Here is a 16,810-nt window from a genome sequence, read left to right as displayed (position 1 = left end):
CAGTACAGAAGAAGTTTCTTCCCTCTCTGAATATGGATTGACCCCAGCCTTTGCAGCTATTTATCTCTTTGTTATTATTATATGTGTGAAAGTGTCTCTGTGGTCATAACCAGAGAGATATGAGGGGGAACTTACCTCAGTTTGCCCTCCCTATGAAATTTGACCTGAATGTGAGAATAAAGTTAAATCATCAGCGGACTCCACATGAAGTATCAAACAGAGAAAACTGACTGATTTCTGGACACGTTGGCTCGTCAGGATCCCGGACTGGAGGTCAAGGTTTACCCAGACCCGGGTCCTGGTTATAAATAGTTCCAAGGTTGCAGACGACTGCAGCATTAAAGCAGCAGAAAGAAAGAAAACTTTGTTCAAAGGCTAAACTGATTCTGATCCCTGTTTTTGGCAGAGGACAAAAGGGCTGAGTGGAGATCAGATTACTGCCATGTGACACTGAGGAATCTCAGCCCTGCACTCCCTCTGATTAAACATTACACTCTCAAACAGACATCCCATAATACTCTACACTTATTATACAGACTGAATTAAACACCCTGCAGCTACTATGGATATAAAATAAGTCCACCAGAAATCATATTGTAATACTTTATGAATGCAATATGCTATTAATGTTCACTGAAAGCGCTCTGCAAAGTCCTGATAGGATTACTATCACACACACCTGTGAGTTACATAAGAATACGTGAACTCACCGTTACACAGTATATTGTTTAATGACAACATATGTCTATGGGGATAAAGTATGTTTATAAGTAAATATAGTTTATATTTAAGCATCTTTAATATTTAAAGTGACTTAAAAGAAAATAGAGAATAGAATAAAGAGGAAATTAACCACATCAGACACATCACGCAAAGTTAACTTTTTTAATGACTCAACAAGTAAAAGAAAGTTCACATAACACCATAAGTACCACATAATGTCATTGCTCTAATGACATAATATAAATATTATGATGAAACAATAAGTGATAAAATATGTTGAATGTTAAAAAATGTTTAGTCATAATTTGCATTTCCCCATCTGCAAAAATGAGATTTCGGTAAATTAAAAAAGATCCTCATCACCAATTTCCCCCAAACTGCTGAGTAATGTTAGGAAACAAGAAACACCATCAGGTCACTACAAAAAGTCTCGATGGTAATTTAAAGTGACTAAAAGTTGCATAATGTCTATAGAGCTATGAGGACGTTCACCTCTCAGATTATTTTAAGTTGAATATTTTTTCAGAGGCCTGGAGAAACGACCATATGAGAAGAAAGAATGATTACAAAATAATCCAAATGTTTGTGAAGAATTGAGTTTTCACACGCTGGTAATTATCTTGCGAGCCCTTGAAATGGTCCCCACCACCCCTGCCTTATAATGTGACACCTAAACTGACATAAAGTGCAAAATCATCACCCAAAACCCACAAGGCATTTCAAATCATGTCTATTTGTCACATACACAATCAGTGCAGCGTGCAGTGAAATGCTTTTGTCCCTTTATCTCCACAGAGCAACTAACATAGCAATAGAAAGAAATAGAAAAGAATACCGTAGGAAAACAAATATTTTACAAAAATAAAAGTAAAACAGTATATCAGTAAGTTATGTAGGAATAGGATAATAATATAATGAGCATCATTATAGGAGATAAAATGCATTTAGGTGAGATAAAGTCACAACACAAGAGACTACTAATAATATAACGGGGGATACAAACACCAAACACTAGGCTGAAGTCACTAAATCATCATTTAGAAAGTGAGTACCACAGACAAGCTACCGGTCCCTAACAGGAATATTATTTAAAATAAAAAACGATGTTAGGGAGTTAAAGAGAGAGAAAACTCCACAGAGACACTGTGGGGAAACATCAGACATTCATTATATTTGTGAACCTCAGATTTGCAGGTGTTATTGGGATTAAAATGATGAATTCTTCAGATCATTTTACATTCATGCCCTCCAATACAAACAACAACAATCTTCCCTTAGTGTTTTAATCCCCAAGGATCAGAGTCCCCCATCATGTGAGATCATGTTATCTGCGAGGTGGGTGGTGGAGGTGGAGGTGGAGGGAGGTGCAGCAGAGGAGAGGTGGGACGTCCTCCTGGAGAGACGAGCGGAGGACGAACAAGAAAATAAGAAGAAGAAGAAGAAGAAGAAGAAAAGAAGAAGAAGAAGAAGAAGAAACACTAGAAGAAGAAACACTAGAAGAAGAAGAAGAAGAAGAAGAAGAGGAAGAAGAAGAAGAAGAAGAAGAAGAAGAAGAAGAAGAGTGAGAAGACTTCTGCACCGCAAGAAGTGACTTCAAACACCGCGCAACCCTCTCTGTCCGACCGCCTCTCCGTCTCTCGTCGTCATGCGTATCGGCTTTTAAAAGCGTCCCGGCTGCTGCTTCTGCTGCCGCTGCTGGGAAGAGGACGGAGCACCTTGCATCTGGTGATTTCTTTTTTTTTTGGCTGAGTTTTGTGCCCGACCGACAGGGCAGTGAGCAGGCGGGGAAGGAGAAGGAAGAGGTGGATACTTCACCAGGTTTCGGGACTGCGCCGCATTCCAGCCCGGAGCGCAGCGCTCAGGAGTCGGACCCGGTGCGCTCCGTCTCCACCGATTCTTTCATGTTGTTTTCTTGGACATCGGGACACCAATAATGCTCAGTGAGAACTGCTTGAACTAAAGAGATAAACACAAACACATCGCGCGTTTTCCCTGTTGACTGGATTTGGATTTAATGCCCTTTTTGGCTGCGACCATGGGTGCATGGTGGATATTTGTCGGCGCTCTGGCTGGGATCCTCACCGTCCCCAGGGGCATACATGGTCAGTATTTTTGGTCTCTTTCCAAGAAACAGTTGCTATGTAGGTCAGGGGTTATCAGGGACCACTATGTACACTCACATTAGACCCCAGATTTGCTCACATTTTCAGCACTGAATCATAAGTCTGTCCAGGCTGCTCACAAGAATATTTTGGGGAGTGGAAGTTGTGTTTTACCTTTCTGTTTGGAATAGTTTCCATAGTTCCAGGCAGCAGTGAATGTTATTTATCCCTCAAGTTGCCCAGGACACCCTGGAAGTCCCTCAAGGACCCCTGTATGTGGCCGGGACCCTTGCTGCGTTGGAACCCCCTGAGCAGGTTGTTGTTTCTCAGGGGTGATAGCAGAGATTTCAATGTGTGTCATTTCAGCATCAGGAGTTTCCCATTAGAGAAAAGTAGTACATTTAAAGATTCATATCACATAAACATTAATATGATAGGATTTCTGAATGAACACCCTCCACCTGGGACTAATTATTCATCATCAAATGTATAAATAATACATTTGATGATTTGATGATGCTGAGAAAGCAGCATCCATACTCAGATTACTCAAACTAGTCCAGAAAGCATCAAGTAATTTGGAGGTTAAAGCTGGGCTAGGTTTTTAACGTTACATAACACGTTGTTTAAACATAATATCAGCGATGATATTTCAGTGTGGAGTTAAGACACTGAAAGATAACCCTTGCAGTGCTTTTTGAAGCAACAGTTGTCTGTAGGCTAGAGTCATTAAACTCCTTATTTAGCCCAAATTAGACATGAAAGTCTTCACGTCTCTTGACCTGCAAATCAATCAAAGTGAAGTCTCACTTCAAAGATCATTTGAGAGTCTAATTCAAGAAAACATCAACTTTTGACAAACCCCAAACTTGAACCATTTCACTACAATCACCCATAACTGCTGCTCCCCTCACAGTCAGGGCACTTTCATTTCACACTAACATTCATTTCACAGGGTTTTTAAATGAGCGCCCTCCACCTGAGAGGTTTCTTGCTACTATTGTACATCATGAAGAGGAGAATTAACTGTTAATGTTTCGGGGGAAGCAGCACCTTGTACTCACAGATTTATTCTCCTAAATGCATCGATTCGGTGATTGGCAGATAAAAAAACATCCAAACTTCTGTGTTAAATGTTGAAAAAGGAAAGTTTATACCGCCGTTTAAGCCGTTTTTCAGTGATTTTATTTGAACTTGTAGTTAAGACGTGCTTCACATTGAAAAAAAGCAGTTTAAAAGTAACTGTTTTATGTATCCTAGACATTTAAAACATATTATTTAGCCCAAATGTATCATATTTGGACCATCAAATCACCAAATCAATACGTAGGGATAGTGCAGTCACACTTGGCAGCCAGTCTGAGAAGGTCTAATTTAAAGAAGAGCCATGCTGGAATACATTCAGTGACTTGCCTCAAAAATACAGTATTAAGACAACAATGAGGCAATAATCTTCTTGGGGAGTGAGACTCTAATCTGCTTCATGGATGATAATACAGCAGATGCCCGTTGTGCATTTTCACTTTCTTAAATATCTTAAACTCATGGCCTCTGTGCCATTGAAATATTAATAACTCTGCATCAAATCTAAAAGGTCTGCCCATGCACAGCTACAGTATTCCCATCAGAGGAGTTATAATGCATAAGACTGTCAGGAGCAGAATCTAAAGCAGCTGCTTCTGAACTGACCCATTCAAGCTTTCACTTCATTCCTCAAATCAAACTCCGGCTTGTTAATATCACAGTCGGGTACCTTCGGGAAAGAGTCGGGCTGCATGTTCATATCCGGCAGGGGAATGCTTCCCTGCTCACGTACAGCAGCAGAACGTTAGATAAAAAAACAAAACCCAAAATCATTAGCATCCTCTCTCATCCATCTCGGCATGCATCCAATTTGCTTGGCAGCACTTGCTTCAATAGAATTCAAACTTTTATAAAGCTACTCCTTCGCTTCCTTCCGCTGAATACAGAGCAAGTTGGCATTGGCAACCAGAGCAAAGTAGTTATGAAAGTTGAAGTGTTATCGACATTAAGTGCATACTGCTTCATGGGTGGATGTTGAGAGGAAGAGAAGAAGTTTACCTCACATGTTGCTTTGCAGTTCAGACTCCTTGTCTGTTGTGGGTCTGAGCATCTGCAGGATTATGATCCTTAACCAAACCAGATTATGGTCTCAGTCACTTTAATTGGGATTATTTTTGGTTGATAATGCCGGAATTAGGTCTGGCCTGTGGCAAAAATCTTCTATCACGATATATATATATATAATTGTATATCTCCAAAATGATATATATCACGATAAAGCGTGTTTTCTGGTAATTCAATAAATAAATAGCCTACACGAAGTAATCACCTGGTAAGGCCTTGTTTTGTATACTCCTGCGTGAATTGAGTACTTGACAAATGAAAAGTACTAAATATTTTATTATTTATTTATTACGTAATTAAGAATGTATGTGCAATTATAGAGAAAAAGAATAAAAGCCCAGCCTACGTGATAGAAACGATATATATAAATACATACGATAGACTTTGACATATCGCGTTGACATTATTTATCGTCACATTTTCCAGACCTAGCTGGAATACTGTATGTAACTTTATTGATTCATCAGAATCAGGGAACAAGAAGATTACAACAAGATGATACATCTTCTGACTATGTTGAGTGCAAGCTGCTGCTTCCCCAACACCAGAAACAGTTAAATATGCACTTCATGATGTAGAATAGAAGCAGTAATCCTCTCAGGTGGAGGGCGCTCATTCAAAACCCCTGTCAAATGAATGTTTGTGTGAAGTGAAAGAGTCAGGCAGCAGTTATGGGTTATAGGGTTCAAGTTTGGGGTTTGCCAAAAGGAAGTGTTAGGCTCTGTTCCCCTAGAGTTGCCATGCTTCATTATATGATTTCTTAATGAAAAATAAATTGGTAAAATGTGTGAAGGCCTAAATACTTTCTAATTTTCGTGATGTTCTTTGATGCCTCTTTCTTTCAAGGCCGAGAGGAACAAGTCCATCATGAAAGTCATTGAGCACGATTATCTCGAGCTGATGAGACATTTAAGGCTTGATCACAAGAAAATTATGAAAGTGTTTGATATCTCGATATTCTGTTAATTTATGAATAAATGGGCTTACAAAATAATGAGGAATCTTTCTTATCTCAGGTTTCCGTAATCCTCTGTGATCTTCCACCCTGTACCAAACCTCCATTCAAAATGTATACACTTTTAGAATTTTCTGGAAGTTCTTTCCTCTCTCAAACTATGTCAGAGCCAAAACATGAAGGAATATATGGAATAAGAACTTACTTCAAAAAGTACAAAGGCATTGTTGCAGTTTCAAGCTTTCAGTGTTACTTACTGATGAAGCTTGAGACTGCAACATTGCATCTGCCTTAGAGTATCTCTATAGTGTCTGTCTAAAATATCTATGTTGAATTAAGTTCAAGATTTGTTGTCTTTAACAGTATGGACGGAAAATGACCTTTTATGTTTTGCCCAGTAAATCAATTTCAGTATAAAAGGCAAACACGTCTTGGCAAAAGCTGAAGCACAGCACGCTGGTCTCACAATAAAATTGTTCAATTTATACTGCCAAGTTTTGCTGTGCACCTTTTGAAGTAGGTAAAGTTGTGCCAGGAATTCCTACTTGCATAAACAAAATCTGAATATTATCCATCTTTCTTTTTTGTCTGCAAACTGGGTTACATTCCTTCATACTCACTCTTTCATAAAATGAAAGCAGCTTAATAACTGTTAACAGTTATTGTTTTTTTGGTAAACAGTTTGTCACAGCTTTCACTTCTGTATATCTGCCCATAGCTGATTAAATAGACAGATTATTATTTTCCAGTGCACTTTAGCGATACAAAGACGACAGCATGAAGCAGCAGCATAAACGGACTTGCTGTACAACTGTAACTGTACTCCTGTGTTGTGGACCGGGGACTATATGGTAAATGTTTACCTCTGTTGTACTCGCTGTACTTTTCCCCTTGAGACATCTCAGATTTCTCCAGTCTGGTGTTGTGAGGCTCAGACCTCAGACTGGTTCTCAGGCACGTGGTAGACACGTGTCTACTACAGACAGTGAAGACAGTGTTAGCTAAATGATTGGGTTTATGTGTCCTTATTGTGAAATTAAGTAAATTCATATTTACTGATAGTTTTGTGGGAACATTGGCCTTAAAGATTTCTGCTAGCATTAGCAAACTGCTAGTTAGCCTTTTAGCTTCAGCGACTTTTGTTGGCCAAATAGTGCTAGCAAGTTTTGAGGAAGTGTGTGTCCTTACTGTGAAATTAACTAATAGTGGCTTGTTAAGATAAATTAGTTTTGGGGCATCCTTGCCTATTTTATGATAAATACTACTAAACATTGCTAGCTAAGTAGTGATTATCATGCTAATGGCCTGATTTCATTTAATATGCTTGCTTGCATGGTGGACTTGGCAGTGATAAGTAGTAGTGAGGGAGGCGCATAAGTATTTATTGATGATTAGCGAAGGTTTCTGAGGCTTGTGTTAGCCATACTTGGTAGCTTTAGCTTTGACAGGCAGTGTTGATTGTGTTGGTTTGGCTAAAGAGAGAAGAAACACATTGTTGAACCTTCTTATTGTTTGAACCATCTGATTACGCCAAAGATTTGCATTCATGAGTATATTCCTGGATTACCTTACTACTAAGTGTAACATAGTGTAGTTTAACTTGATGAAAGTTTAAAATATGACAGTGTGTTGAGCTAAGATTGACAAGCAGAGTGGGAGATGTCCTGGATCGGTCTTTCATGAAAAGTGCACCCAAATTTAGGCACTGGATATTTTAAAGCTGCAAAAATATTATTATTATTATCAGTGCATGTGCAGTGCATGTGCATGTGCATGTGCATGTGCATGTGCAGTGCATGTGTTAAAACGAGACTGATTGGACAGATTTCAATGATCAGTGAATGAGTAGAGATAGAGAACAGGATTGTCCAACTGTGACGAGTTTCCTATTGTTAATCTATAACTGCAAAAAAAGAAAGAAAGGAGTCTTCTTGGCAAATGAATACATTTCAATTGAACAATTCAAACTTCTACAACATCTTCACTGAACATTTGTGATCATGTCAAAATCTGAATTCCTGACACATGTGACCTTTAAAGTGTGGGTATCTTTATGGCTTCGCTTCAAATCGAGGAGATTTCTGAATATTTGTTCTTAACTTATTCTCCCGCTGGGATTCAGAATCCATGTTACAAAGATGTATTGACCACTTTCAGAGTTTGACAGTATGCAGAGACACACATGATACTAAGGGTTTACAGGGAAAGATTTACATAATTCCTGAAAAGGAAAATGCAATTTCATGACATTTGGAAAGGTATGATCATGACTCTAATGCTAATGCTATCTTTCTCTCTCTCTCTCTCCCTCCTTTATCTGTCTGTCATCCTAGGAGCTTGTTTCTACGAGGGATCGCTGTATGCGGTAGGTGCACCCACCTTGTCTTGTCCTATTTTATCTCTCGTATAACTGGTTAAGATTTCCTCTCCGTACGCTCACAGAATTAAGATCTTGGGTCCGTTTGTGACGCCTAATGGGTATTTGCTCATGTATTATTCACAGTGGACACCACCAGGTTAGCATGACTGACGGTTGGAGCTGTGTGTATGTGCAGTGGTAAAAGGCGTATGTGTTATCAATCGGGATTGCTGAGTATCCTCTGTGGTCTAAGATTCAGCTGAGAAGATGTGTCTCATCTATAATGCATGCCTCTCACTGACTTTGTGGATGATAATGGCGATGAGAGAGAGCATGATGCAGCCGGTCCGGCAGGCCCGGGTGCTAGAAGAAGAGCCATCGACCCCCGCTGCCCCCGTTGATTGAAGTTTAGGCTCTTTTCAAAGTTTGAAAGAAGTTTGGGATGAGCTTTATTCCCGTGGTTCTGCTGGGGATTGGCGAACACTCAGGCTTTTTGCTCTGAGTGGTGCTTTTGTTTTATATTCTTAAAACCCAGCTGCAGGTTCCTCATATCCTGCCTTGCAACTTATTTAATGTTTAAAGGGGTCATGTTTAGCTTGAGGCATCGACAGGCGAGAAGTTGCTTTGTTCACCTGCGCAGGCTGCAGAGTTTGAGTTAGAGATTTTTTTTTTATATATATATATATATATATATACATATACTTAGAACATAAGCAGAACACGGACATAATCAAAGAAAATGAACATTTAATAAAACTTTTAACCTCACAGCTACTATTTGCTATCAACTGCCAGCTGTTGCGAACTACACTTCTCTTTGAACATTTTATTTATTAAGTCAGTAGTCCAGATCAACTCTTTGTCAAAGAATAATGTAGAATTTCCCCAAGAAAGAAGTGTTGTGATGAGGGCTCACTTTGTTTTCCTAAAATAAATATGTAAACTAGGTTTGAGTGGAGGATTCCACTGTTTCAGAAGATTTCCCACCCTAAAAGATGAAACACTGAGCAGTTTAAGACATTCAACGTCAGCCCAGGTTGTACTTTGAGTGGATTCAGCTCAGAGATAACTCTGTCTCCTCTTATTGTTCGAACCCAAGTAAAAAAGGAATGAAATTGGCTGCTGTGCACTTTGGAAAAACACCACTTGTGTCTTGCAACAACTGGTAATGTCTCCTTATAAGCCTTAAACATGGTTCTCAGGGGTAGAAGTTTTGGTTCCCATGAGGAATAATAATGAACTCCTGCTTCGTTCCTGCTGTGTTATCAGTATAATTGCAGTAAAGCTTAAAGCGGTGAGCAGTAACATACCTGTAACTACGTCCATTCCTGTAAATGCACGAGAACACATCCTGCCTCACGATGTTACTTATCCCCCGGCTTTGAAGGGGGGTAATTGTCAGAACAAGGATGTGTAGACAGAAATGATACATCAGTGTTTTAGGAGGGAAGAGGGGGAGAAGGAGTGGTGGTGGAGAAGGGAAAGGAGGAGGAGGAGGAGGGGGGGTTTGTGGGAAAAATAGGAGAGGGCAGGGAGACAGGTGGGACGTCCCAGCGTGTTGGAACACAGCTGGGAAAAAGGCCCTTCTGGAGTTCAAAGTGAAGAACTCCCCCCCAACACCTGGAGTGGTGGGCAGATAGGAACAAATGGAAAATAAGAAATGCAAAGATTAAAGTGCAGAAGCCTGCAGGCCTCTCTGTGTGGGGAAAATAATAATAAGAGCAAAACAGCCTTGTCACACATTATCAGCATCCTCTTTCTTCCTTTTCCAAACCTTCATTTCATTATTTCATTAGCTTTGGTGTTCTGCTTGATTTATGGTCAATAATAACTACAAAGCTCATTCTGATCACACTTCACAGCTAAATAAGAAATGGCATTAAGGCACAATTATACAGTATATCTCAAAAGTGAGTACACCCTTTAGATTTTTGCAAATATTCTGTTATATCCTTTCAGGGGATAACATTATCCTACTGAAACTTTGATATAACTTAAAGTAGTCAGTGTGCTGCTTGAATAACAGTATAGATTTATTGTCCTTTGAAAATTACTCAGTACACAGCTGTTAATGTCTAAACAGCTGGCAACAAAAGTGAGTACACCCCATAGTGAACATGTCTAAATTGTGCCCAAAGTGTCAATATTTTGTGTGACCACCATTGTTATCTAGCACTGCTTTAACCCTCCTGGGCATGGAATTCACCAGAGCTGCACAGGTTGCTTCTGGAATCTTCTTCCACTCCTCCACGACGACATCACGGAGCGCACGGATGTTGGACACCTTGCACTCCTCCACCTTCCTCTTGAGGATGCCCCACATGTGCTCAATTGGGTTTAGGTCTGGAGACATACTTGGCCAGTCCATCACCTTAACCTTCAGCTTCTTCAGCAAGGCCGTTGTCATCTTGGAGGTGTGTTTAGGGTCATTATCATGTTGGAAAACTGCCCTACGGCCCAGTTTCCGAAGAGAGGGGATCATGCTCTGCTGCAGGATGTCACAGTATATATTGGAATTCATGTGTCCCTCAATGAAATGCAGCTCCCCAGTGCCGGCAGCACTCATGCAGCCCCAGACCATGATGCTGCCACCACCATGCTTGACTGTAGGCAAAACACATTTGTCTTGGTACTCCTCACCAGGGTGCCGCCATACACGCCGGACACCATCTGACCCAAACAGGTTTATTTTGGTCTCATCAGACCACAGGACATGGTTCCAGTAACTCATGTTCTTGGATTCATTGTCTTCAGCAAACTGTTTGCGGGCTTTCTTATGCATCGGTTTCAGAAGGGGCTTCTGTCTGGGGCGACGGCCATACAAACCGATTTGATGCAGTGTGCGGCGTATGGTCTGGGCACTGACAGGCTGACATCCCACTTCTGCAACCTCTGCAGCAATGCTGGAAGCACTCGCACGTCTATTTTTGGAAACCAACCTCTGGATATGACGCTGAGCACGTGGACTCAACTTCTTTGGTCGACCCTGGCGAGGCCTGTTCCGAGTGGAACCTGTCCTGGAAAACCGCTGTATGATCTTAGCCACTGTGCTGCAACTCATTTTCATGGTGTTGGCAATCTTCTTATAGCCAAGGCCATCTTTGTGAAGCGCAATAATCCTTTTTTTCAGCCGCTCAGAGAGTTCCTTGCCATGAGGTGCCATGTTGTCCAGCATTCAGAGAGAATTGTGCCCAAAACACCAAATTTAACAGCCCTGCTTATCATTTACACCTGAATCCTTGTAACACTAACGAGTCACATGACACCAGGGCGGGAAAACAACATCATTGGGCACAATTAGGACATGTTCACTATGGGGTGTACTCACTTTTGTTGCCAGCTGTTTAGACATTAACAGCTGTGTACTGAGTAATTTTCAAAGGACAATAAATCTATACTGTTATTCAAGCAGCACACTGACTACTTTAAGTTATATCAAAGTTTCAGTAGGATAATGTTATCCCCTGAAAGGATATAACAGAATATTTGCAAAAATCTAAAGGGTGTACTCACTTTTGAGATATACTGTATATGTGAGATGCACTGGATAAGGGTTTTAAGGGTTAAATTCACCTCATGTGTAGCAGGACAAACACTGTGACTTTATTAGTTTTGTGCGTTTCTTTGACATTACACGTTTCATTCACCCGTTCGGCACTGCCAACATGCACGACTTCTATGCAGAATGTAGACAAGGAACCTCTGTCAGTGCTCTTACGTGCACTTCAGGGACCAGGTTACAGTTGAATTTCTTCAGTAAGCTGATTTCTTAAAGACCATGTAAACAAGAAACGTGGTTTTCGTAACACAGGATTAGAAAAACCTAATATCCCGAGGTAGATTTCTCCCGGAGAATGTTGATTCCTTCTGCCTTCTATGTGGGTAAACATTTATCTCATTTGCATTTTACATCTACATATGTGCATGACAAAGACTCCTGACAGAAGGGAACGTAACAGGTCTTCTATCACTAATATAACTGTGCTTTCAATATGAGGTTGGGGAGAAAGCTGATTACCTACCTGCTGCATGTTTATGTGGATTTACTATCTAAGTCACTACAGTGGCATGTGAGTGCAACCTGGTTACTTAAATATAAATGCAGTGATTGAAAAGAAAAAGAAATATGGACTCGCAGATGGCCGAAGATGTGGACAATATGGTCTGCCTGTTTTGAGTTGAAGTTGAGTTTTGTTTATATTACTGCAGAGTTTAGGTCAAGAAGACTACGGTCACCATAACTTTCTTTAATTACATTAAGCGAGCAAGTTTATAACAAATATTTCGACAGCAGCCATATGGGAAATCGGACCGGGGAACTGCTCAAACTCTAAACTTTCTGATATGCCAAAAATCTGTCTGATCAGCCAATTAATCAGATGTTGTGACCCCCTTAAACAGAACGTCAAACTACAGCCAATCCGACAGGAATGTGTAATATTCGTACAGTGTCAGCTTGGCATACTGTATAACGAAGACACCACCCTGAGCCCAACTACATGGAGATGCTCGTCAGTTCTTTGATTTTATTAAAACAACATTTTGTTGGATTGGTATTCAAAAACCCAATATTTATCAAAGCAATGGTGATTTTGACAAGTGGTACAATGTGTGAGATGGATTTAAAGCAGTGAGATAAAGGAAGTCCTCACATTTTCCCACCAAGAAGAGTCTGTGTAGAGGCCAGGGGAGACTGTGTTTGGCTGATGTTCCACATCCACACTAAATCATTCATCAGTCAGCTGTCTCCCAGATCTTGTAACCGAATGAATCAGATCAGAAGGTTGTGTTCAGAGGAGCCTGTATCTTCTGGGTGTAAACAGTATGTGACGTCACCATCAGATCACCCCAAACATCCCAATCCTGTCAGCTCATGTCAGCTTGGACACTGACATCATGTACTAAACATGGCTGCCAGTGGAGCTCTCCGATTGTTTACTTAAGCCCCTTTCCCACTGGACAAAAACCCCACTAACACCCACTAACATCTGTCTTTTGTCTTCTTCTTTCTTCAGTGGGAAAGGTTACAATCATTATTCATTCCCTGGACAAATGACTGCAGTAGTGGCTGTGTTTATCGCCTCCAGTTCTGATCAGCTGTAATGGAAACATGACATACGGGTGGACACCCTAATTTGACTGACTGAAAATACAGGCAATGGCCAGCAATAGATGTTCAACTGTGGCCCAGCGCTGGCCCCATGATGGCTGATGGTGGGCTCTGTGTGTAAGGGCTGTACTCTCGAGGTAACGTCTAAATTGCACTGCTGTCATCAAACTAAAGGAGGCTTTTATGGAGAAGAAATGTTGGCAGCGCTTTACGATATCTCATGCTACAACAGTGTTGTTAAGTATTTAGAAATGGTTTAAAAAGTGCAAATTATCTCTCCAAAATGTAGTGATGGAAAGGTAGAAAGCCCCAAAACTCAAAAATACTCTGAAGTACTTGAGTAAATGTTGCTATATCCTCCTCCTGCAATTCAGGAACCCATTTGCCCTGACATATTGAAATAACGGCAGACTTATTGCAGCAGTGCCGCCAGCATATCGAAATACAGCATATAGCCCCGCAGTGAAGGACCGGGGGCTCTGCAACATGCAGCACCGTGTCCAAATATATCACCTACCCCCTCGAGGCTTGAATTCCTGGCATTGCAAGTCGCCGTTTCTGTCAGAATCAAAATGTAGGGCACCTCAAGAATAGTACCATCGGGACGAAGGTCCGGGCAGTAACGCCAAGTTTTTACAAAGAGGGCAGAGCCGGGGATTTAACACAGCATTAACCTGAACAGTGTTGAAACGTTGCATTGGTACCACTCCAACCGGTCACACCACTCACAGTATCTGCTGCATGTGTCAGAGAAGGTTAAAGTTTCTTCCTCTCCTGACTCGTCCCATCCCAATCCTGCTCCTTTGTACTGGGTCATTGTTCTCCCATGTTGAGCATTGTGAAGCTCTAACCCGAAGAACCACTGTTAACCAGTTCTTATTTGGTTACCGTTTATAAATACGTAAGAAATATGTTTGTTTTTTTAGAAAAATACCATCCACTTGATAGTGTTTACAATATGGGGAACCATAAAAGGTAAGCAATTTTGCTGCTGTGCACTTCAGGAAAAACCTTCCTATGTCTCTTTGCACCACTGTAATCTATCTGAAGTGCTTTAAACACAGTTATAGTTGTGGTCAGTGTTCGGCCTTTACAGTGTATGTATGACATTTATCATTTCTATTTGCTGAAATGGCTAAATGATGAAGAGATGTCCTGATCATAAAACTAATAGACAAGGGGAGACACGGTGGCCATTTAATCTCAACATCACTGGTTCAAGTCCACCCAGGGACATGTGTTGCATGTGTCTTCCCCTCTCCATGTCTGCTTTCGGCTCTCGGTGCTCCCTTGATGGCCGGCTTGTCACTCCTCGTTCAGGTGGAAACTAGAAACACTTTTAATTGGTCGAAACTAGTTCAGCACAACCCGACCCTTAAACCATGACCACTTACCCTTCAATTTGTAAGTGTGTTTTTAGGCAGCTTAACACATGATTAGTTTAGTTTCATTTGTCAGAGTTAACTGTCAACGTAGAGTGAAGCCTCATATAGTTAATAGCATTGAAATACCTGCACCAATCAGAGTCAAGTATATTGTTAATATTGTTTTACTTTAACTTTTCTTGATAACCATATGGTGGAAAAAGGATTCAGATCCTTTATTTAAGTAAAAGTATTAATACCACACTGTGAAAATACTCCACTACAAGTAAAAGTCCTGCATTCAAAACCTTAAAAGTAGAATGTACTTAAAGTATGAACAATAAAAGTATCCATAGTGCAGTAAAATTGTCCCTGTCAGTGTTTTGCTGTTAGATTGATGTTGACGGTTGGTTAGTACTTGAGTAAATATTCATATTATTCATTTGAGCAACCCTAATCACTTTTCATCATAGTATCTCCATCCTTAAGCTGACCTCCATATGCCATTATCAGCATCTGAAAGGCAGTGCAGCTTCAGTGCACCAAGCTGATCCGTCAGGAAAATAGTTTTGCAAAACATTTCCCGCCATCATCAGAAAAACAATCGCAGCAGTACGTCTGATTGCTGCTGCTGCCCGACACGCTTCACAACTTGAGTTTGACGACAATGATTGAAAAAAAAGAAGAAACTCGAACTCAAATTAAAAGGAGAGTACAGTGAAGGCAAATACATTGAGCTATTTTAAAAGACCCTATCTCTTATTTCCTCTGTGCCGAGGGGTAATATCCTCAGAACGAGTATTCATATCCATCCACACTGTGCCCGTTGGGGTTCGGCGGTGAAGTATGACATTAAAAGCACTAATAGGATCTGACTGCTGTTGGAAAGAATATGTATATTAGCGGAAACTGCCTTTTTTTTTTTTCAGGGCCCCTTGGTGAATTAGGGCTCAAGTTGTAGTGATAATTCCTCTGTGACGGCTGGGTCGCCGCTGACTGGTATTCAAGCTGCTGTAGGGGCTCTAAACGTCCCATGTGAGCAGAGGGAAAGCCAAATCAGACCGCATGTCCCCCTCGAGGGATGAGACATGCACCACAGGAACACTTCAAGGCTGCAGGAGGGAGCCGAGAGGAAAGAAACAGAAAATATATTGGAACTAGAACAAAGCATTGAAGGAGAAAAAGAGGCAAAACAGAGAGAGGTGTAGGAAAAAACATCATCTGAGGGTTGACAGGAACAAAGTAAAGGCAGGAGAGCGGATGTCTGACAGCAGGAACCTAAGTCCTATGAGACAGAAAGACTGTCAGCATTCTCCTCTTTCAGCCTGATAGAAATCCTGGACAGGTAGGGTCACCTGACGGTCGAGGAGGAGGGACGCCAGCTGCAAACTAAGTCGTTTGGAACCTTCTAAAGGGTACACTTTGACTTCAGGCCACACTGCAAAGAATACCAATTCTAATAAGACATTTAGCCTCTACTCAAGTCATATTTTCTCACAACAAGCCAAATAATGCTCAATGTAGTGAGATTTTAATAACTGTTTCCAGTAATACATTTGGACTTGGCTGGTGGTATTCTATATTAGTTCATTATCAACAAACCCCACAAAAAGACCAAGGCTGCGTTCGAATACTCTTTTTCTCCAAGAAGGTTCCTCACTGAGTGAAAATGCCTCGATGTATAAAGTGGGAGCCACGATAAGAGCTGGTGGAAGGAAAGGAGCTTCAATGCTTCCTTTCCTATCTCCTTTACAGAGGTGAAAGAAGCACTCAGGTCTTTTACTCCAGTAAACGTAGTAATACTAAAGAGTAGAAATACTCAGTTACAAGTAAAAGTACTGCATCTTTTTTTACTTGAGTAAAGGTACGAACATATTAGCATTAAAATATGCTTAAAGTACCCAAACTAAAAGTACTTATTGTGCAGAATGGCCATTTTCTGAGTCACATATATTATATTACCGGATTATAATTAATGATCCATTAATATGTTCATCATTTTCATTTTGCAGCTGGTAAAGGTGGAGCTAACTTTAATGACTTTTTATA

At 40.7% G+C, this 16,810-nt stretch overlaps 1 protein-coding gene across 1 annotated transcript in view; it reads left to right on the top strand.

The window, feature by feature from the left end:
* Positions 1 to 2,098: 2,098 nt before the first annotated feature.
* fras1 (Fraser extracellular matrix complex subunit 1) overlaps positions 2,099 to 16,810 on the top strand; it is a 250,207-nt gene continuing 235,495 nt past the window's right edge. Inside the window, 2 exon segments of the mRNA XM_029439391.1 lie at positions 2,099 to 2,825; positions 8,262 to 8,293. Coding sequence (XP_029295251.1) covers positions 2,738 to 2,825; positions 8,262 to 8,293 — 120 coding nt within the window. The 5' untranslated portion in view covers positions 2,099 to 2,737.

Source organism: Cottoperca gobio, chromosome 9 (genome assembly GCF_900634415.1).
Source record: "Cottoperca gobio chromosome 9, fCotGob3.1, whole genome shotgun sequence".
Taxonomy (NCBI): domain Eukaryota; kingdom Metazoa; phylum Chordata; class Actinopteri; order Perciformes; family Bovichtidae; genus Cottoperca; species Cottoperca gobio.
Note: the sequence above shows the minus strand (reverse complement) of the source record. Positions and strands in the feature narration are given on the sequence as shown.